The following is a 23,187-nucleotide window of genomic DNA, read 5'->3' as shown; positions in this document are numbered from 1 at the left end:
TTGTTCCTTCAGAAGATAGTCCTTAAAACACATAACCACGTCGCATGAGGGCTTACCCACTGTAGGAGGGGACCGGAGAGCCCTATGTATACGGTCAAAAATAAACTGTTCAGCCGGGATATCAGGGAGCAAAGCATGGAACAGGCATGGCACGTCTTCCTGCAAAGATACATAGGTCTCGGGTAGGCCTCTGATGCGTAGGTTACTGCGTCTATTACGATTGTCCAAATCCTCAGAATTGCAATTGTAATTGAGAAACAGTTAACTGTAAGGATTCATGCTCCTTCTTAAGGGGATTGTGGGAAACAGCTAATTTGTCATGTTTTTTTCTCCAAGAGGTCTGTACGGGATCCTATTTCGGTAATCTCTTTTGATAAGGAATCCGCCATACGGCGGAGTTCAGTTTGCAATTTCCCCACAAACTTATTATAAATACGATCCAGACTCTCTTCAAGGTCTCTCTTAGATAGCAAGTTTGGGATGAGGTTGGTGGCTGAAAGCTGGGATCACTCACCGCCTTAGAAGCTCTGCTCGACCCACCGGCGCCATCTTGGGAGGCTTCCATTTTTCCTCCAGGCCGCAGCAAGTAGTCTTGGACGGAGCGCTGGCTGCTCGAATCCGTCTTTGCTCATCGCCCAGGCATGCACCAGGATATTCCCTCGAGGGTGAGTAGATAAAAGTCGGCAGAAGAATGCTGAAATGCCCCGGGGTGCTTCAGAAAGTGCCTCCAAGAAGCGGAGCTACAGCGCCATGCGCCCAAGCCACGCCCCTGGGACTGGAAATCTTGTAAAAGTTGAGGAATGCATAGATTCCACTCAGTATCAGCAGATTCTGGAGACCAATGTCCAGGAATCAGTGACAAAGCTGCGCCGGGGCTGGTTCTTTCAAGAAGACAAAGACCCTAAACACTGCTCAAAATCCACTAAGGCATTCATGCAGAGGAACAAGTACAATGTTCTGGAGTGGCTCAGTCCCCAGACCTGAATATAATTGAAAATCTGTGGTGTGAGGTAAAGAGAGCTGTCCATGCTGGGAAGCTATCAAACCTGAATGAACTGTTTTGTACAGAGGAATGGTCCAAAATACCTTCAACCAGAATCCAGACTCTCATTGGGACCTACAGGAAGTGTTTAGAGACTGTCATTTAGGACCTACTACTGATTTCAATTCTTTTTTGTGGTGCCCAAATTTATGCACCTGCCTAATTTTGTTTAAACAATTATTGCACAATTTCTGTAAATCCAATAAACTTCATTTCACTTCTCAAATATCACTGTGTGTGTATCCTATATGATATATTTAACTGATATTTTTTGTCGCAACAACCAATGATTTATACAGGAAAATCATGACGATTAACAAGGTTGCCCAAACTTTCGCACCCCACCGTACTGTACTGCTTCTTTCAGCCCCTAGAAGTCTCTGTGTCCCTCGCCACAGTTCCGCTCTCACCCAGTCCTCTACTTTCTCCAGGTCGGCGGCTGTACACATGTGCTCACGTGTGCGGGAGCATTCTGCGCAGCTGCAGTGCTAATGATCCATCACTAAATCTTCAGCATACGGTACACACATTTTAATTCTCAGCTAAGATGGCCTCAAGTGAAATAAAAATGTTTGACTTACCTGGGGCTTCTTGCAGCCCCCTGCAATCAAAGACAGGTGTCTTTGATACAGGTGACTAGTTAAGACAGGTGTCCTTAATGAGGGTGACTAATTGAGTAGAAGTGTCTAACCACTCTATGGGAGCCAGAACTCTTAATGGTTGGTAGGGGTTCAAAAACTTATTTCACTCAATGAAATGCAAATCAGTTGCTATCTTTTATTTAAGGTTATTTTTTCGATTTTCCTTTTTTTTTTTTTTTTTTACAGACAATCAGCATTTTCCGTCACATAACGGGGCCCGAGCTATATAAAATCAGCTTAATCAGCATGCTCTTTTGCTTGGGCCAATTTTGCATCATAGTCTGCTTAAATGTTTAATTATAAATATTCATATTTTGGACCATTTAGTACATGCGCTTTTACAAATAAAAACAAACAAAAAAGAAAAAAACAAAAACAGACCAGCAACAAAAAACAAACAGACAAACCAAAAAAAAAAAAAAAAAAAAAAAAGACAAAAACAGCCACAGATTAAACAGTGGAGTAATATTCTATCTACACGTAGTAAGCTCTGGATATCTCACTCATAGCAAAAAATAATTATCCCTCATAGGCTATTTCTCTAGGATGGAAAACCATAATCTGTAGAAATTTACGGGGGAATCCGATTGGTCGTCCAATATATCTGTATCATTATTTTCTTCCATTCTTAAATAAAAAGAAATCTTATCCCTCCATTCATTCAAACCAGGCGTAGATATAGTTTTCCATTGTTCTGCAATTATTTTTCGCGCAACCAACAATGCAAAATTCACAAGTTTCCACATAGAGTCATCTTCTATACCATTGCCTACACCTTTGCCACAACCAAATAATGCCGTAAATATATTGGCGTCGAGATTAAGATCAAAATGTTCATTAATGTAGTGAAAAATGCAATTCCAAAACTGTTGAATTCCTGGACAGTAGTACCACATATGTAAATAATTAGGTGCAGGATCACTACATCTCCAACAAAGATTTTCAGAGTTTTGCCCTCCTTTTATAAATCTACCTGGAGTCTGATACCACTGCATCACAAGTTTGTATTGGATTAATTGGCAGGCGGGTAATTTTGAAAGCCAGATTCTATCTAAGATATGTTTCCATTCTTGATCACTTATCGGTGTCTTAAGGTCGCGCTCCCACCTATTAAAAATAGGTGGACGCACAGCTTCATCCCCCTTTTGAAGAATATCATAGATCTTAGAAACCACTTTAGGGGGAACTATCCTCTTCATAAACAAGGCTTCTAATTCATTTGATGAGGATCTTATCTCACCAAATTCTTTTTTTAAACTGCCCAATATACTTCGTGCTTGGGCCATATAAAAGGACTCTAAGGGATCTCTATAAACTTGAATAGACACCCCCTCTGCCATAATTGAATCAATCAATTGAATCAGCTCACCAAGAGTGGACCACTCTGACAGACCTAGTCTGGACAACCAGACCTTATCCCTGAATTGCGGTATTCCTAAACTTTGCAGGGATATAATTGGAGACAGCCTCCTGACACCCTTTTTGGGTCTAATATAGTTATAGAGCGCAAGTATAGTTGGTCTTATTAAAGAGTAACTGTCAGGCTGCAGAAGCTAATTTAAACCTCTATTCTCCTGTGTTAAACAGTTTAGAAGGAAGCCATAAAGGCATTATTGAAGATAAAAATCTCTTTTACCTTTGATGTGTTCTTATCAGAAAAGCTGTTAGACCTAAGATGATGCAAGCCGCATACTATACTGCAAAGCATTCTGGGGCCCTCCCCTCGGCTGCTAATGAGACGTTTCAGCAGCTTGTAACTCAGTCCAGCGCGTAGCACTGATAAATCTCCGGGGCAGAGTACACTGCAGGAGTCAGCTATTGTTCCTAGCCACATGGCTCATTAATATTCACTGCACACTGTGTTGTTCAAGTACGAGCTTATCTGTGATCAGGAAGCAGGCAGGACATGACGACACATTTGACAGAAAAACATGGAGCCTGCCATGAGCTGTCAGGAGCATCTATCTCTGCATATACTATATACAAATTCTGTGAAGTACAAACGTGGACAGTGAAATACATATGTAATGTAAGTACAGCCAATCTTTAGCTACTGATATATGTGTTTATTTTCTCTGAGACCTTATACCTAACAGCTCCTCTTTAAGGGATGAAAAATACGTTTGGAAAATGTAAATAATATTTTAGGGTTCCAAGAGGATACAATGTTATTATCAATCCATCCTAGCTCCAATTTGGACCATATATTGGTCGGATCATCCAGTCGCCAAGACAAGACCCTACTCAGATGGACAGCTAGGTAATAATTGTATAGATCAGGAGCACCTAATCCTCCATGATGTTTATCCTTAGTTAAAGTTCTGTAACAAATTCTAGCTTTTTTTTATGCCATATAAATTCCTGAAATAATCTGTGGCAGTCTTTAAACCACAGTTTTGGAACAAAAATCGGCAAATTCTGGAATAGGAACATCATTCTGGGTGTGATCATCATCTGGATGATAGCAACCCTACCTATACTGTTGAAACAGGGTCGATCCCAGTTCTTTAAAAGGTTTCTGCACTCAGTAATCATACTCCCGTAATTAAGATGAAAAAGATTATTCAGATTTTTATCAATCTTTATACCAAGATATTTCATGAACTTATTATTCCATCCCACACTATATCTACAACTTATAAGTTCCTTTGTTGCAAGGGTACAATTTAAATCCAAAACTAAGGTTTTTTCAGAATTGATCTTGAATCCTGATATCTTGCCAAAATTCAGAACATGCTCCATGGCACTAGGAAAAGAATTACTCGGATCAGTAAGTAACAACATTAAGTCGTCAGCGTATGCCAGAACTTTAACTTTCATGTGGTTCTGGACCAGTCCATGGATCGTGTCATCCCTCTGAATTAATTGAATCAGTACCTCAATAACTAAATTGAAAAGGTATGGGGATAGAGGACAGCCCTGACGAACTCCCCTAGAAACCGGAAATTCGTTGGAGGGAAAACCATTAGTCTTCACAAATGCGTGCTGGTTCATATACAGTTTTTGTATGCGTTCTATCAAGTTTACCCCCAGACCATATTCTCTCAAAGCCATAAATAAAAAATCCCTGGAAACCATATCAAAAGCCTTTTCAGCGTCTAAACTTGCCAGGACAGCTTCTGTATGAGAGTTCTGGCAACTATAAATAAAGCTACAGATGGAATAGATATTATCACGAGAGTGTTTGCCTTTCCGAAAACCAGACTGCTGCCCCCCCAAAATTGTTTCCATTACTGCCTCTAATCTGACTGCAAGAATTTTGGAGTATATTTTAACATCGATATTAATAATCGATATCGGGCGATAACCTTCACAGGCTGTCCTCAGTTTTCCCTCCTTATGTAATAAAGAGATAGCTGCAGTGTTTGTAGATTGAGAAAAGGTAACTGGTGTATAATTAACATTCGTCATAATACAGAATGGTTCAGCTAAATCTTTGGAGAATCTTTTATAAAATTCTGCCGAAAATCCGTCAGGACCAGGACTTTTATTATTCTCCAAACTCGACACTATATCAAGAAATTCCTGACTATTTATAGGAGAGTCTAAATTTACTATGTCCTCTTCCCTGACTTGTGTGAGACTCACTGATTTAAACAGATCGGTAACTAGATTCTCGGCAAAAGGGGGGTCTTTTGCATACAGCTTACTATAATAGCTGAAAAAAGTATTAGCTATATCTTGAGTACTATTTGCCCAACTGCCGTTCGATTTTAGAATTTTTTCTATAAATTTCTCTGCTTTATCCCGGCGAAGATGTTCTGCCATAAATTTCCCTGGTCTATTAAGCCCAATTGCATACAATTTTTGAGACTTTTTATATATATTAGCACATTTTTTATTAAGAAGCCCATTTAATTCTTCCCTTAACCTAATCAGTTCATCATAAGTTTTCCCAGAACCATGGCTTTTATGCTCAGATTCCAGAATTTTTATAGAGCCCAGAAGTTTTTGTATTTTACTGTTCCTTTCCCTATTCTTTCTACAGCTATGTTTTATGAAAACCCCTCTTAGGACACATTTTAATGTATCCCAAAGAGTGGTTTCACTCATTCCAGGAGATCTATTCTCCTTGTAGAAGTTACTTATTGTGTTTTCAATTTCCTTTAAAACTTCCTTATCATTAAGCAATTCATTATTAAGTTTCCAGTTATATATTCTAGTCGGTACAGCATTTAATTTTAAATTGATGAACACTGGGGCATGATCCGAGAATGTAAACCTACCAATCTCGGAGTCATAGAAGTCATCTATCTGATCTTGGTTTACAAGAAACATATCTAATCTGGTATAAGTATCATGAACCCTAGAATAAAAAGAATAATCTTTATTGTTACCATTTAACACTCTCCAAATATCAATAAGTTTATTTGAGTTTAACATCTTTAAAAGCCTGTTCCGGTTTCTAGAGGAGATAGCAGAGCCCCCCTTAGAGCTGTCAATACTTCGATTTTCCTTTTGATGTGCTATCTACCACTGTTAAAATAAACCTACCATTGAAATGATACTGTTCTGAGACTTTTCATTTCTTTGTCATTGGACAAACTTACAAAATCAGTGAGGGGTCAAATAATTATTTTCTCCACTGTATGACTTTCGGTCCACTTCTCACGTGTACACCGCTTTGTATTGTTCTTTCACGTGGAATTCCAATAAAATTGATTCATGTTTGTAGCAGTAATATGACAAAAAGTGGAAAACTTCAAAGGGGCCGAATACTTTTGCAAACCACTGTATATGATCTGCAATTAGGCCTGTAATAATCATTTTAATCAAGAAAATGAGAAAGGTTAGAAAGATATAAAAAGACACCTAAAAGCTAATGGGAATCTAAAAAAAAAAAAAATATAATATATGAACCAGATACTTAAGGAGCGGGAAGGCTCTGGGTCCTGTAGAGCCTTCCCGCTGCTCTCACAGTCCTTAAACTAAACTTAAGGCCCAGATATGTATAAAACTTTTAGTTTAAGTCAGCCCTGGGTTCCTTTAAGCGCTGGCTCCCCATTTGAAACCCCTGCTGCTGGAGGTTTTGGAAGTTTTCAGGAGCCTGAGTGCTCCCGATGATGGGCGATCCTGTACTACGTATGCGTGAGTACGCACAGTACGGAGCCGCCCATCTTCGGGAACACCTGGGCTCCCGAAGACATCCGAATCCTCCTTCAGCTGCAGAAAGCAGTATTTGACCAATTGGTCGAATACTGGCATGGCCTGAAACATGGATAACCAAGATAGGCACATAAATACGAGATAGAGCACTCGGGAGAAGTAAATTCAATATGTATTCCCAAAGAGGGATAGGCCCCTTACGCGCTAAAACTTAACTTTTATTAGTTCTGATAAAATACACATGTATCTTTGAGTACGGCAATACATAGAAGACTAAACTATGTTGATGTAAATGCATCAACACAGTTGTGTCATTGTATGTTTCTACAAAGGGTAAACACACAAACAACCTCTAAATTTTATATATGCACATATATACGTGTATGGTCCACCAGAGGGTCGATCTCCTCAGGGAATGTATATCTAGTGCATAAGCGGTTACATAGTTACATAGTTAATTTGGTTGAAAAAAGACATACGTCCATCGAGTTCAACCAGTATAAAGGTTTGTTGTGTGATATTATTTTCCCATATCTGACACAAATGTAGCAGACAGTATGGGGGTCAACATATACACCCAGTGTACTTAACCTCCTTGGCGGTAACCCCATGTGTGACACGGGGTAAGCCGCCGGAGGGTGCCGCTCAGGCCCTGCTGGGCCGATTTACATAATTTTTTTTTTTGCTGGACGCAGCTAGCACTTTGCTAGCTGCGCCAGCACACTGATTGTCGCCGCCCCGCGCCCGATCGCCGTTATCCGTTGCGGCGCACGCCCCCCCCCCCAGACCCCGTGCGCTGCCTGGCCAATCAGTGCCAGGCAGCGCCGAGGGGTGGATCGGGACTCCCAATGACGTCACGACGTCGCTGACGTCATCCCGCCCCGTCGCCATGGCGACGGGGGAAGCCCTCCAGGAAATCACGTTCTTTGAACGGGATTTCCTGATCGGAGATCGCCGAAGGCGATCGAAGCGGGCGGGGGGATGCCGCTGAGCAGCGGCTATCATGTAGCGAGCCCTGGACTCGCTACATGATTTAAAAAAAAACAAAAAAAAAAACTGCTGCACTCCCTCCTGGTGAAATTTTTCATACCGCCAGGAGGGTTAATAACTAAATTCCACATGTTTCAGCATTTTTGCCTTCGTCAGGAGTGAATAAATTATATACAGTGGAGTGCATTAAACATATAAATACAAAGTCCCCACACCCCACATATCAGACTGTCAGCACATATAGCCCCTGTCAGAGCTGAGTGCCGTTCTCAGTGACCAGTCTTATATACTGTGCATCTCTCCATCTGTTAGAGAGTACCACCCACCTGGCCGTATATCGGCAGAAGCCGGCGCGTCTCGCCGCATCTCCTGGGGGCAGCGCTTTCCTGTTCACTTCCGGGTGATCGTCCTCACCTGGAAGTACGTCATCGCCCATGTTTTCCTCAGTAACTTACCTCACGCTACAGAGCGTCCAGCCGTTGAATTGTATGGCTCCGATTGGCCTTAATGAGGGTTTCACGTATGCACCTTTTTTGGATTGAAAGAGGACAATGTTTGTTGCACACAATATGGTACTCCAAAAAAGATACATATTTTTTTCGCTCTGACTACTTTCTCCTTTTGATATATGCCCTAAATAGAGGGACTTTGTGCAAGGTCTCTATAGAATGGGAATGAGTATCCCCAATCGTCATCTGGTACACTAATTTATGCGCTGCATAAGTAAATAAATCTAATATTACTGTAATGTGGAGCCCCCCTTTAAGGTCTACACAATAATGGAATGCGGCTATTCAATATACATGGAGTGACCTCTAGCCATGTGTGTATCTAGGGGCATGTGAACTCCATCCACATGTGGTTGCATGAAGGTAATTGTATAAGTAGGGCATCTTATGATTTAACAGTAAATGGTTATGCGGCAGAATAATGCGTCTGAGAGGTCGCATGACACTATGGGCCATATCCTATTCAAGGTGATAAGTAGCTTGCAGATGCAAGCTACTTATCACCTTGCCAGCGCGCGAGGATTACCGGCAAATCCTATTGCCCATATCCTTCGCGCGATGGCCGATCGTTAGGGAGCATTACTCCCTTTTACCGAGCGATGGGGAGTGAGGTTTACGCTGTGGTGCTGTCCATCAGCACCACGGCCTCACTCCCCACACATGCGCACTCGCCCGCCGAACATCGCCGACATCTTCCGCCGCAGCATCTGGGGGTCTCCTTTAATAAGGAGACCCCCAGAACTCCCCGTCGGGTCGCCGCACAGTTTAGAAGCCCCCGCGCAGCTCTGCAAAGGCTCCCCGTCATACGTACCGCCGCCGATCACCCACCGCCTCTCGCCGCAAAATCCGTCACGTAATTACAGTGTATCTAACACTGTAATTACTGTCCGCATAGAAGGAGCCCGGGCAAAGCATCTTTGAATCTGCAGCCGGGCTCCCCATTGGTCTGCTGTCTGAGCCATTTTATTGGTTCAGACAGCAGACCAATGGGGAGCCCGGCTGCAGATTCAAAGAGGCTTTGCCCGGGCTCCTATGCGGACAGTAATAACAGTGTTAGATACACTGTAATTACGTGTATTTTGCGGCGAGAGGCGGCGGGTGATCGGCGGCGGTACGTATGACGGGGAGCCTTTGCAGAGCTGCGCGGGGGCTTCTAAACTGTGCGGCGACCTGACGGGGAGCTCTGGGGGGTCTCCTTATTAAAGGAGACCCCCAGATGCTGCGGCGACGACGTGCGTTAGCTAGTTTAGACCTGCTTTTTGCAGGTCTAAGCTAACGCTCATGTCTGCCGGGAAGCATCGCTTCCCGGAGACATGATAAGGGTAATTGGATTCCGTAGTAAGAACTCGCTGGGCGATTATATCGCCCAAGCGAGTTCTTTTCCGCCTGGGGGGGGGGTCTAAAGTTTAATTAGATTAGGCGATGCCCCCATCGCCTAAGTTAAGAACTCGCCAGTGCTTAGCGCTGGCGAGTTCAGCAATAGAATATGGCCCTATGTGTTTAGGAGAATACCTGTTATACTAAGTATGGGCAGCCCAATTTATCCCACTTACTGTATATGCCAGCATGCGGCTATTAGTTTACGCTCTGTAGCGTGAGGTACAGTCGTCCGGTTGCTAAGTTACCAAGGAAAACGGGCGATGATGCGGTGAGACGCGCCGGCTTCTGCCAATATACAGTATGCAGGGACCCAGCTAAATCCTAGCAGCGCTGCGTAATATGTTGGCGCTTTATAAATACAATAAATAATAATAATAATAATAATAATAATAATCCTATTGTAGGAATGTGGGGACCCTGTAGGATGGATTCAAATACCCTAAAGGGTGGCAGGTATGTCATGCCCAGGTGGGTGGTACTCTCTGACAGATGGAGAGATGCACAGTATATAAGACTGGTCACTGAGAACGGCACTCAGCTCTGACAGGGGCTATATGTGCTGACAGTCTGATATGTGGGGTGGGGGGACTTTGTATTTATATGTTTAATGCACTGCACTGTATATAATTTATTCACTCCTGACGAAGGCAAAAATGCTGAAACATGTCGAGTTTAGTTATTAAGTACACTGGGTGTATATGTTGACCCCCATACTGTCTGCTACATTTGTGTCAGATATGGGAAAATAATATCACACAACAAACCTCTTATTCACTAGATCTATATTCACCTAGGAGATTGACCCTCTGGTGGACCATACACGTACATATGTGCATATATAAAATTTAGAGGTTGTTTGTGTGTTTACCCTTTGTAGAAACATACAATGACACAATTGTGTTGATGCATTTACATCAACATAGTTTAGTCTTTTATTTATTGCCGTACTCAAAGATACATGTGTATTTTATCAGAACTAATAAAAGTTAAGTTTTAGCGCGTAAGGGGCCTATCCCTCTTTGAGACTACTTATTGAATAACCAAGATAAGTACAGAGGTATGTTCATGCTGAATCCACATACCTCTGTGCGTTGTCCAGTGTACTCTTCATTCCCCTAGTCTCCTTAACTACCTGGGGACTGCCGAACGCCGATGGGCGTGGCTGCGGCGGCAGCTCCAGGACCGCCTAACGCCAAGTAGCATCAAGTCCTGGTGCTGCAGTTTCCCAGGGAACGGCCATGCGCATGTGCGATTGTTCCCTGCCACTTCACGGAACGGAGTTCCGTGATTATCCTGCTAGCCGCCGATAGTGGCTAGCAGGCTGTTTGTAAACGAAAGGGGAAAGAAATCCCCTTTGTTTACATCCGTACATCGCTGCGGTCCCCGGCAGCGCTGTACGAGGTCGGCGATCCCCGGCCTCTAATTGGCCGGGGAGCGCCGTCCTCTCATAGGCTGATGCCTATGAGAGGTGGAGCAGGACGGATCGCCGTCCTGTTCAATTCTGTTGGCGGAGGGGAGGGAGAGAGAGGGGGACAGGGAGAGAGAAAGCCTCGATGAGGCTGAAGATAAAAATAAATAAACAAACTGCCACAGCGATCGGACCCCTCCGGCGGCATGTCCCCTTAGGGCCAAAAAAAGGAGGTGAGTCCGATCGCTGGGCTCCATAGCTGGGCTGTGCAGGAGGCTGAAAAGCCTGCACAGCCCAGTGCTGCAAAAAACAGCCTGGTCGCTAGTGGGGGTTAGCACTGTGGTCGTCAAGTGGTTAATGACTGCTGGAAAATGTGACTTTTGGCTAAAGTCAAATTATTTTTTTTTAGACAAGAAGATGCAGGCTTGCTGTGATGTTGCCTCTTACCACCCTCCTGTTCTCTCCTCATTCCGGCCCCATTTACTCCACTTAAATGAATTTACTCCACTTAAAAGGAGGGAATGGGAAGATGGTTGGCGTGAACAGCACATTAACCACTTAAGCCCTCGGTCGTTTTCACTTTATGCATCCGAGCAATGTTCACCTCCCATTCATTAGCCTATAACTTAATCACTACTTATCACAATGAACTGATGTATATCTTGTTTTTTCCGCCACCAATAAGGCTTTCTTTCATTTTGCTAAGAGCTACCTTACTGTAAATGCATTTTAACAGTAAGAATAAGAAAGAAACTGAAAAAAAATAATTATTTCTCAGTATTCGGCCATTATAGTTTTAAAATAATACATGCCTCCATAATTAAAACCCACGTATTGTATTTGCCCATTTGTCCCGGTTATTACACCGTTTAAATTATGTCCCTATCACAACGTATGGCGACAATATTTTATTTGGAAATAAAAGAGCATTTTTTCCGTTTTGCATCCATCACTATTTACAAGCTTATAAAAAAAAAATAGAAAGATTTCATCTTTACATAGATATTTAAAAAGTTTAGACCCTTAGGTAAATATTTGTGTTGTTTTTTTTTTTATTGTGATTTTTTTTTTTTATTAAACATTTTATGTGGGTATTTTTGAGAGGGTGGGATGTAAATAGTATTTGTTTTGGGTAAATATATGCGTATTATTTTTTTTTTTTTACATTTAGATGTAGTTTTACTTTTTGGCTATAAGATGGCAACCTTGAGTTTGTTTACATGACGTCACTCTGAGCGTAACATATACGCTTAGAGGGACATAGGAGGCAGAAAAAGCGAAGCTTCTGAGAGTAGCTGTCGCTTTTTCTGCAGGGGAGAGGATACAGTGATCGGGCACCATGGCCTGATTCATTGATTCCTGGGCTAATGATCCGCGTTCAAGCAGTGTCAACCTTTTCAAGCAGTGATTCTGGGGATCGGGAATAAAAAGAGAAGTTGACAATGCAGAGGTGTGGCTTCAGCATGGACATACCTCTGTGCTTATCTTAGGTAGTTTTTCCTCTGGCCAGGTATCCTCTAAATGTGACTCTTCCTGATCAATTTCTTTTTTCCGGTTATCTTTGTTAATATAAAAAATATTCCATGTACTGTAGCTGTGAATGGGAGTCTTATAGTAAATGTGATGCTAATAACTTTGAGTTGAACATTTTTTGGTAATTTTACATAGATTTATAAAGCTTGGAAATGAACCAATCATCAACTACTGCAATTTGTCCACTCCATGCTGCATACATTTGCATGAAATTAACATTAACATTTGCATCTGAAATTATTAGCATCTTAAAGCATTTCTAGTTTACTAGTCCTTTATATATTTTTTATATTCATACTTTTTTTTTCTCTCTGGGTGTGTGTGTTTTTTTTTTTTTTCAGCTAACCGAACCTTCCTCCTTTCAGAGAATTGGATCAGGATCTTCAGTACCTCGTCTCAGACTTGGGAGTTCTGGAGTAACTAGTGATCTCCTGTTTACTAGAAGGTTCTCTGGTAACTGTTTATCGACCCACAGTTCAGGTAGTCCTATATGGGATTATTAACATGCATTTCTAGAGACTGTTGCTGGACTCAGTTTAGTTGACACAGTTTCCTATGTTTCATACACTTAAAGGAACTCAGAGCAGTGCAGAAACTATGGAAAGATGCATACCATTTTGAAGCTCTCTTTCTCCTCTTTCCAACAATATATAAAGCACCGCCCTACGCCTTTTAGTTTTCGCTATTTTCGCTATCAAAATCACGGCAAATCGTGGAAAAAACGAAAACTAAAAGGCATAGGGCGGCGGTTTATGTGTCGTTTAAAAGAGGAGAAAGAGAGCTTCAAAATGGTATGCATCTTTCCATAGTTACTTGTATTACACAGGGCGACTTTTCCCCAAAGTCGGCAGCTCCATTCAGCTGCCGACTTTGGGGAAAAGTTGTCCTGTGTAATACAAGCAACTATGGAAAGATGCATACCATTTAGAAGCTATCTTTCTCCTCTTTCCAAAGACACATAAACCGCCGCCCTACACCTTTTAGTTTTCGATATTTTCATGATCGAAATCGCGGATTTCGATCACGAAAATAGCGAAAACTAAAAGGCATAGGGCGGCGGTTTATATATCGTTGGAAAGAGGAGAAAGAGAGCTACAAAATGGTATGCATCTTTCCATAGTTTCTGCACTGCTCGGAGTCCCTTTAAAGTCCTATGCAGCTCACAGTGATTATACTTAGTAGGATTGCGAGTTTGGTGTTCGGTGTATCCAAAGTAAAGCTATGTATGCATGACAAAATTTTGTCACCAAAAATGATCATGATTGTTCTAGGTGATAATCTAGCTTGTGTGCAACAGTCTCCCAACATCTGTGGACTCAGTTGCAAGGTCGGTAAACCCTCATTTGAGTTTTAAACTTTTGTTGCGAATCATCACTCCACAGAACAGGGTGTTACGCTGTGAGCGTAGCAGCATATTTGTAAAGTATCACTAAAGATTTTATTTTATGTATTTATTTTTTTAAGGCAACAAACATTCAGTATGTGTACATAGCCTCAATAGGAGGTACAGCTAATGGTGAAGAACGCAGGTGCAGGGTACAGCGATGTATGGGCAGATCAACCAAGAGACAGATGTCTCTCTTAATCTGATCAAGAAGTTTTGAATCAGGATGATACCATTTATTGGTCAACTTAGAGATAATAAAAAAGTGAACTTTTGGCTAATAATAAGCCTTCATCGGACTTGGTTCCTGCATATACAACCAAGTCCGATGAAGGCCTATTATTAGCTGAAAGCTCACTTTTTATTTATCTCTAAGTTAGCCAGTAAATGGTATCATCCTGATTCAAAACTTCTTGCATTTACTGATGGCTAACACAGAACAACACTCTACTGCTTAAAGGAGTTATCAGCCAAAAGTTACAAAATGCGGAGAGCCCGGGACGGCGTGGGACAATCGGCTGCAAGGGGCTGGAGAAAGCCCCAGGTGAGTAAACCTCATTTTGTAACTTTTGCCTGATAACTCCTTTAATCTGATCAGGGAGAGATCTTCCGACTGCCCATACACTTCAGGCCTATTGATTTCATCATAAGAACTTCTGGGAGATGGCCTCCTAGTTACATAGTTATTTGGTTGGAAAAAAGACACACCGTATATACTCGTGTATAAGCCGACCCTCCAACTTTTACCTTTAAAATTGGAAAAAAAAATACTGACTCGTGTATAAGCCGGGGGTTAGAAATGGAGCAGCTACTGTTGGCTACAGGGACACAGGATAAAATGCCATTTTGCATCACTCTGACTGCATTCCACACTGCCCATTTATAAACTAGTAGCAGCACACAGATATGCAGGCAAAGCACAGGGAATGACATGCAGGACACAGCTGCAGAGCACTGGGGACACAGCTGACCGGTCAGCACAGGCAATCAGTCTCCAGTTGGAGAGTGCTTCAGAAGACTGGAGGCACAGCTGTAGGGCACAGACAATGCCCACACATTATCACCAGAACACATTGTGTGCAAGAGGCAGAAAGTTGGGGATTACTCTTCTAAAATGGTAGCTTATTCTGACTCTTTACACTGTCAAATTTAGCTACGTGTAGTTAAATCTGATTAGGTAGCCTTTTCTACACTGTCACTGTGTCCCTCATGTCCCCCCAAGCAGAGTGGCATGTGTTATAATATTTAAGTGCACCCTGTGCGGGCTGAGGGTGGCCATCCCGACCCCCCGAGTGGAGTGGCATGTGTTATAATATTTAAGTGCACCCTGTGCGGGCTGAGGGTGGCCATCCCGACCCCCCCCAGTGGAGTGGCATGTGTTATGCATGTATGTAAAGTTGTTACTGAGCGTACCTGGATTGTCCCGACAGCAAGATGTAGTTTAGGTGAGGCCTCGCTGTATTGCTCTCACCTATTGGCTGCTGCACAGACTTCCCCTGTAAAGGTTGCTCCAGAGGTGTCTCCATTCCTCTTCAGCCTCCTCGTGCCGCTCTCCCCGCTCGGTCCGTTGCCGGGTCTCTGTAAACTGCGTGGCTCCAGCATCCTCCTCTGTCTGTCGCAGTACTATGACTCCTATAGTGACGCCACTAGAGGGCATCATAACTGCAACAGACAGAGGAGAATGCTGGAGCCGCGCAGTTTACCGAGACCGGGCAATGGACCAAACGGGGAGAGCAACACGAGGGGGCTGAGGAGGAATGGAGACACCACTGGAGCCACCTTTACAGGGGAAGTCTGTGCAGCAGCCAGTAGGTGAGAGCAATACAGCGAGGCCTCACCTAACTACATGTTACTGTCGGGACAATCTGAGTGTGCTCAGTAACAACTTTACACACATGCCGCTCCACTCGGGGGGGGGGGGGGGCGTGATGGCCACCCTCAGTCCGCACAGCTTCAACACAGCATGCCAGTGAGGGTGGTGGTGCACTAGGGTGGGTTCCCTTTGGAGATGACTCCACTTTTGGGCCTCTTTTTGGGGCCCAGAAATTTGGCTTATACACGAGTATATAAGGTACGTCCATTGAGTTCAACCAGAAAATAAAGTACAAACCCAGCCTGCTCCCTCACATATCCCTGTTGATCCAGAGGAAGGCAAAACCACTCTTACAAGGCATGCTCCAATTAGCCCCAAAAGGGAAAAAATTCCTTCCTGACTCCAGTTGGCAATCAGATAAAATCCCTGGATCAACACCACTGGGCATTACCTAGTAATTATAGCCATGGATGCCTCGTGATGCTGCCTCGGTCACTGTCCCTCCCAAATGTTATATGTTTAAATATTCTACCTTTCCAGCCACCTGCCACTAGTGTCCAGCTGCTTCCACATTCGTGGCCCACTTGCTGTCGGCATAAAATATGTGGTGCGTGTGTGATGTCACACACACGCACCACGAGATAAGTATGGTACGAGTTTTTATTAAAGGACTATTATCACGAAAACTTGTAAAATGTAAAATACATGTAAACATATACAAATAAGAAGGATTTTAGCGAGCAAATTGAGGAATAAATTACTTTTCTCCTATGTTAATGTAATTTACAGTAGGTAGCAGAAATCTGACAGAACCGACAGGTTTTGGACTAGTCCATCTCTTCATGGGGGATTCTCAGCAAGGCCTTTATTCTATACTAGCTGATGACCCGGCGTCGCCCGGGTATGTATTTGGCTGGTGCTGACTCTGCCCACTTTTTATAACCCTAACACACAAACACTCAATGACCAAGTTTGTGAGCATTGGGGTCTTTGGCATCAATAATTTGTATATTCCCATAGAAATTAAACAAATCAGATTGGCTATGTGGGGCTATGCCCCTCTCCAGCATTTAAAACCCCAGTGACCAAAATTACCAACTGTAGCAGGTTTGAGGCATCTGCTATTAACAGTGTAAAAATGGCAGCAATTTAAATATTCCCCTTGAAAATCAACAGATGAATTTTGATTAGCTATTATAGGCTCCACCCACTTCCCTGAATATTAATCTCAGTCACCCAGTGACCATCTGTGCAAAGTTTGAGAACCCTGCCATAAACAGTGTAAAAAGGGTTGCAGTTTATATTTTCCCAGTGGAATTAGTTTTTGGCTCCGCCCACTTTTTGTAACTTGGACACACAGTCACTCAATGACCAAGTTTCTGTGCTGTGGAGTCCCTGGCATCAATAATTTGTATTTTCCCAGTGAAATGAAACAAATCTGCTGTTTGTGGCTCTGCCCCATTTCTGAATTTAAAACCCAGTGACCCAATGACCAACTTTACCAGGTTTGAGGCTTGTGCCATTAGCAGTGCAAGAATGGCAGCAATTTAATTATGCCCCTTGAAAATCAACAGGTGAATTTTGATCGGCTTTATTAGGCTCCACCCACTTTTCTGAATATTAATCCCAGCCACCCAGTAGCCAACTGTGCAAAGTTTGAGAACCCTGCCATTAACAGTGAAGAAGGGCTGCAGTTTACATTTTCCCAGGGAAATCTGTTTTTCACTCCACCCAGTTTTTGTAACCTTGACACACAGTCACTCAATGACCAGTTTGTGAGCTTTTGGGTTCCTGGCATCAAAATTGTGTGAATAGAAGCAGTTTATCCAGCAACGAAATCTGATTGGCTGTTTGGCTCCGCCCCTTTAGGGAATTTGAACCCTGGTCACTTAATGAGCTACTGTAGCAGGTTTGAGGCCTCTGCCATTAACAGTGTAAGAATGGCAGCAGTTTCAATATTCCCTTTGAAAATCAATAGGTGAATTTTGATTGGCTGTTGTAGGCTCCACCATCTTTTCTGGATATTAATCCCAATCACCCAGTGACCAACTGTGTCAAGTTTGACAACCCTGCCATTAACAGTGTAAGAATGGCTGCAGTTTATATTTTCCGATGTAAAAAGTTGTTTTGGCTTTGCCCACTGTTTATAACCTTGACTTACATAGTTACATAGTTACATAGTTATTTTGGTTGAAAAAAGACATACGTCCATCGAGTTCAACCAGTATAAAGTACAACACTAGCCTGCTCCCTCACATATCCCTGTTGATCCAGAGGAAGGCGAAAAAACCCTTACAAGGCATGGTCCAATTAGCCCCTAAAGGGAAAAATTCCTTCCCGACTCCAGATGGCAATCAGATAAAATCCCTGGATCAACATCATTAGGCATTACCTAGTAATTGTAGCCATGGATGTCTTTCAACGCAAGGAAAGCATCTAAGCCCCCTTTAAATGCAGGTATAGAGTTTGCCATAACGACTTCCTGTGGCAATGCATTCCACATCTTAATCACTGTTACTGTAAAGAACCCTTTCCTAAATAAATGGCTAAAACGTTTTTCCTCCATGCGCAGATCATGTCCTCTAGTCCTTTGAGAAGGCCTAGGGACAAAAAGCTCATCCGCCAAGGTATTATATTGCCCTCTGATGTATTTATACATGTTAATTAGATCCCCTCTAAGGCGTCTTTTCTCTAGACTAAATAAACCCAGTTTATCTAACCTTTCTTGATAAGTGAGACCTTCCATCCCACGCATCAATTTTGTTGCTCGTCTCTGCACCTGCTCTAAAACTGCAATATCTTTTTTTGTAATGTGGTGCCCAGAACTGAATTCCATATTCCAGATGTGGCCTTACTAGAGAGTTAAACAGGGGCAATATTATGCTAGCATCTCGAGTTTTTATTTCCCTTTTAAGCTTTAGCTGCAGCTGCTTGGCATTGAGTACGATTATTTAACTTGTTGTCAATGAGTACTCCTAAGTCCTTCTCCAAGTTTGATGTCCCCAACTGTATCCCATTTATTTTGTATGGTGCTAGACCATTAGTACGTCCAAAATGCATGACCTTACATTTGTCAACATTGAATTTCATCTGCCATGTATGTGCCCATATAGCCATCCTATCCAGATCCTGTTGCAATATGACACTATCTTCCTGAGAGTTAATGATTCTGCACAATTTTGTATCATCTGCAAAAATAGCAACATTGCTCACTACTGCATCTACTAGGTCATTAATAAATAAATTGAAGAGCACTGGACCCAGAACAGACCCCTGTGGGACCCCACTGCTAACAGTCTCCCATTTTGAGTATGATCCATTGACCACAACTCTTTGTTTTCTGTCCATTAGCCAGTTCCCTATCCATGAACACAGACTCTTCCCCAGTCCTTGCATCCTCAACTTTTGCACCAGACTTTTGTGGGGAACAGTGTCGAAGGCCTTTGCAAAGTCCAAGTATATCACATCTACAGCATTCCCAATATCCATATTAGCATTCACTACCTCATAAAAGCTGAGCATGTTAGTCAAACAGGACCTGTCTTTAGTAAACCCATGTTGATGCTGAGAATAAGATTATTTTCTACTATGAAGTCATGTATAGTATCTCTTAGTAACCCCTCAAATAGTTTGCATACAACTGATGTTAAACTTACAGGTCTATAATTTCCTGGATCAGATTTTTTGCCCTTCTTAAATAATGGGAAAACGTGGGCTGTACGCCAATCCACTGGGACTCTGCCAGTTGCAAGAGAGTCACAAAAGATAAGATAAAGGGGTTTATCTATAACTGAACTTAATTCCCTTAGGACCCGAGGATGCATGCCATCCGGGCCAGGTGCCTTGTCTATTTTTAATTTATTTAGTCTTGCCTTCACTTCTTCCTGCGTTAAGTATTTAATATTACAGTTAGAAGATTGAGACTCTTCCGCCTCTGTAGTTTGCAACAGTGCTGTTTCTTTTGTGAAGACAGAAGCAAAGAAAGCATTTAATAACTCTGCCTTACCTTGGTCATCCACCATTGAGTTCCCATCCTCATCCTTTAGGAGTCAACCTTTCTTTTTTTAGAGTTAATGTACTTGTAAAACTTTTTGGGGTTAGATTTGATATCCTTAGCGATTTGTTTTTCAGCTTCAATCTTTGCCTGCCTAATTTCTTTTTTACAATTTTTATTGCACTCCTTATAATTGCTTAGTGCAGCCTCGGTCCCCTCCTGTTTTAAGACCTTATAGGCATTCTTTTTCCTCTTCATTTTATCTTTAACCTTTCTATTCATCCATAGAGGCCTTTTTTTATTCCTAGACATTTTGTTTCCATATGGGATATACATACTACAGTATTGATTGAGTATAAGTTTAAAAGCTTGCCATTTCCCTTCAGTGTCTTCCCCTTGTAGTACATTATCCCAGTTCACCAAACTTAGTGCCTGCCTAATTTGAGTGAACTTTGCTTTTCTAAAGTTCATAGTTTTAGTGGTCCCGCTGCCCCTTGGCCTATCAGTCACCAGCTCAAACGTTATCATGTTGTGATCACTATTTCCCAAATGTTCTTGAACCTGCACATTTGATACATTATCTGGTCTATTAGAAATGATCAGATCCAGTAACGCATTCCCCCTAGTTGGTTCAGTTACCATTTGAGTCAAGTAATTGTCCTGTAGTGCTGCCAGAAATCTGCTGCTTTTACCAGAATGGGTAGCCTCAATACTCCAGTCAATGTCTGGAAAGTTGAAGTCGCCCATAATTATGACCTCATTTTTACCTGCAGCTTTTTCAATCTGCTGTAGTAATCGCAGTTCTGCAGCTTCATTAATAAGAGGTGGCCTGTAGCATACCCCAATAAGCAATTGGCAACTTTTATTTCCACCATGAATATTTACCCAAACGGACTCCACATCTTCGCAATCTTCCTCCATCTCATCGTTGAGGACAGCTGTAAGAGAATTCTTAACAAAGAGACAAACCCCTCCACCTTTTTTCCCTGTTCTATCCCTCCTAAACACATTGTATCCTTTTAAATTAGCTATCCAGTCATGGCTTTCATCCATCCATGTCTCGGTTATTCCCACAATGTCATAGCCTTTGTCATTCAGAATGAACTCTAGTTCGTCTATTTTATTTGCAAGGCTCCGAGCATTGGTTACCATGCACTTTATATTTTTACCACCACATTTACCAATTTTGTTTACATGAAATTGGCTACTTGAATTTTTACCAACCTCCTTAATCTTTACACTGTCCCCACCCCCCTCTCCACCCTCCATAATGATAGGTTCCCACTGTCTTTTTACCTCATCTTGTCTATGTATTGAGACTTTATCCTCCCGCCTCCCCCCAGATCCTAGTTTAAAATCTCCTCCAACCGTTTAGCCATCTTCTCCCCCAATGCAGCTGCACCCTCCCCATTAAGGTGCAGCCCATCCCTGCTGTAGAACCTGTAGCCGACTGCAAAGTCTGCCCAGTTCTCCAGGAACCCAAACCCTTCCTTCCTACACCAATTTCTCAGCCACTTATTTAACTCCCTAAGCTCCCTCTGTCTCTCAGATGTAGCACGTGGCACTGGCAGTATTTCAGAAAACACCACCTTGGAGGTCCTTGCTTTAAGTTTATCTCCAAGTACCTGAAAATCATTTTTGAGGACCTTCCATCTCCCACTAACTTTGTCATTGGTGCCAATGTGTACCATGACAGCCGGGTCTTCCCCAGCCCCACCCAGTAATCTGTCAATTCTTTCCGCTACATGCCGAACCCGAGCACCCGGGAGGCAACAGACTGTACGGCATTCGCGTCACTCAATGACCAAGTTTATGAGCTTTGGAGTCCTTGGCATCAATAAGTTGCATTTTCCCATTGAAATGAAACAAACCTGATTGGCTGTTTGTGGCCCGCCCCCTTTTCAGAATGTTAACCCCAGTCTCCCAGTGACTGACTTACCAGATTTGAGGCCTCTGCCATTAACCTCCTTGCCGGTTTTCCCGACCTGAGCTCGGGGTAGAAAAAATAAGCTATTAGCGTTGATCCCGAGCTCAGGTCGGGGTAGGCATTGCAGAGCTTTACCTTTAGTTGTGGAGTCCCGCGCGCGATCTCGCTGCGCAGCGGGACTCCAGCCTCTCTCCCCGGCAGTGTGGGGTCTTTCCCTGGCCGCCGTGATCCCCCATGTCCCCGCTATTCTTCCGGGGACCCGGCAGCCAGTTGGAGCAGCGCAGCCGTGGTGGTGGCAGCAGAGCGGTGGTGGCAGCGTGACGTCATCGGGGGCGGGGCTAATATTGAAAACGAACTTCTCTATATTAGAGAAATATAGAGAAGTTCGTTTATATGTATATTAGCGCCATCTTGTGGGCAAAGAGAAAACTGCAGCACAGGAGCCCAGGAAGGTAAATTTTTTTTTATTTTGCTGCAGATCTCCCTACCAGAATGATTTTTTTCAGGTTTTAGGGTCTGAAAGAGTGGAAAAAAATTGCACTGCTTTTAGACCCTAAAATCTGGAAAGAATCAGACCGCCAAGGAGGTTAAGAGTGTAAGAATGGCAGCAATGTAAATATTTCCATTGAGAATCAATGGGTTAATTTTGATTGGGGGTTGTTGGGGGTGGGTGGGTTGTAGGCTCCACCCACATTCCTGAATAATAATCCCAGTCATCCAGTGACCAAATGAGTCAAGTTTGAGAACCTTGCCAATAACAGAATGGCTAAAATCAATCTAACAAATCTGATTGGCTGTCTGTGGCTCCACACCCTTTAGTGAATATGGACCGGTCAATGTGCGAAGTGGCCACGGCGCTGCGGCCAACGTCCGAAATGAGCAGAATCCTGGCGACCCCCCCATCATTTTCCCCGGCCCTGCCTCCCTGTTATTGGCTTCTGACAGCCGGGGGACACATGCGTCCCCCCCCCCAGAGTCGTTCGTGGCTGCAGGAAGGCAGAGGCAGGAAAGCAGGAATTTGTTCGTCCCTGCAGAGTGGGTGCTGACAGAAGCAATGTCTGCAGTGCTCCCCGCTCTGCTTTCCTGCAGCCATGAACGACTCGGGGGGGGGGGGGGGGCACTCGTTTGTCTCCAGCTGACTGAAACCCGATAGCAAGGAGGCAGGGGGCGGAGCCAGCGCCGGGGAAAATGATCGGAGCCGCCAGGATTCGTCTTATTTTGGTCATTGGCCGTAGCGCCGCGGCCACTTCGCACATTGACCGTCCAGAACCCGAAGTGGCCAGCCACAACGCGAAGTGGGGGTAAAGACCAACCCTGAAAATGATTTATGCAATGATGCTGGCCAGACTCCCTGCTCACTGCACACTTTTTTGGCAGTTGAACAGAGCAACTGTCATTCACTAAATGCTTTTGAAAATAAAGAAAACCCTGAGAATCCCCCATAAGGAGATGGGCTAGTC

At 43.2% G+C, this 23,187-nt stretch overlaps 2 protein-coding genes across 2 annotated transcripts in view; one reads left to right on the top strand and one right to left on the bottom strand.

Annotated features, from left to right (window-relative positions):
* Positions 1–8,189, bottom strand: part of LOC137538188 (microtubule-associated proteins 1A/1B light chain 3C-like) — a 182,355-nt gene extending 174,166 nt beyond the window's left edge. Inside the window, exon 1 of the mRNA XM_068260207.1 lies at positions 8,106–8,189. Within this exon, the coding sequence (XP_068116308.1) occupies positions 8,106–8,145 (40 nt within the window). The 5' untranslated portion in view covers positions 8,146–8,189. The remainder of the gene's footprint in view (positions 1–8,105) is intronic.
* LOC137538187 (uncharacterized) overlaps positions 1–23,187 on the top strand; it is a 146,424-nt gene that overhangs the window by 22,205 nt on the left and 101,032 nt on the right. Inside the window, exon 2 of the mRNA XM_068260206.1 lies at positions 12,951–13,089. Within this exon, the coding sequence (XP_068116307.1) occupies positions 12,951–13,089 (139 nt within the window). The remainder of the gene's footprint in view (positions 1–12,950; positions 13,090–23,187) is intronic.

The sequence above is a fragment of the Hyperolius riggenbachi genome, chromosome 11 (assembly GCF_040937935.1).
Source record: "Hyperolius riggenbachi isolate aHypRig1 chromosome 11, aHypRig1.pri, whole genome shotgun sequence".
Lineage (NCBI taxonomy): Eukaryota > Metazoa > Chordata > Amphibia > Anura > Hyperoliidae > Hyperolius > Hyperolius riggenbachi.
Note: the sequence above shows the minus strand (reverse complement) of the source record. Positions and strands in the feature narration are given on the sequence as shown.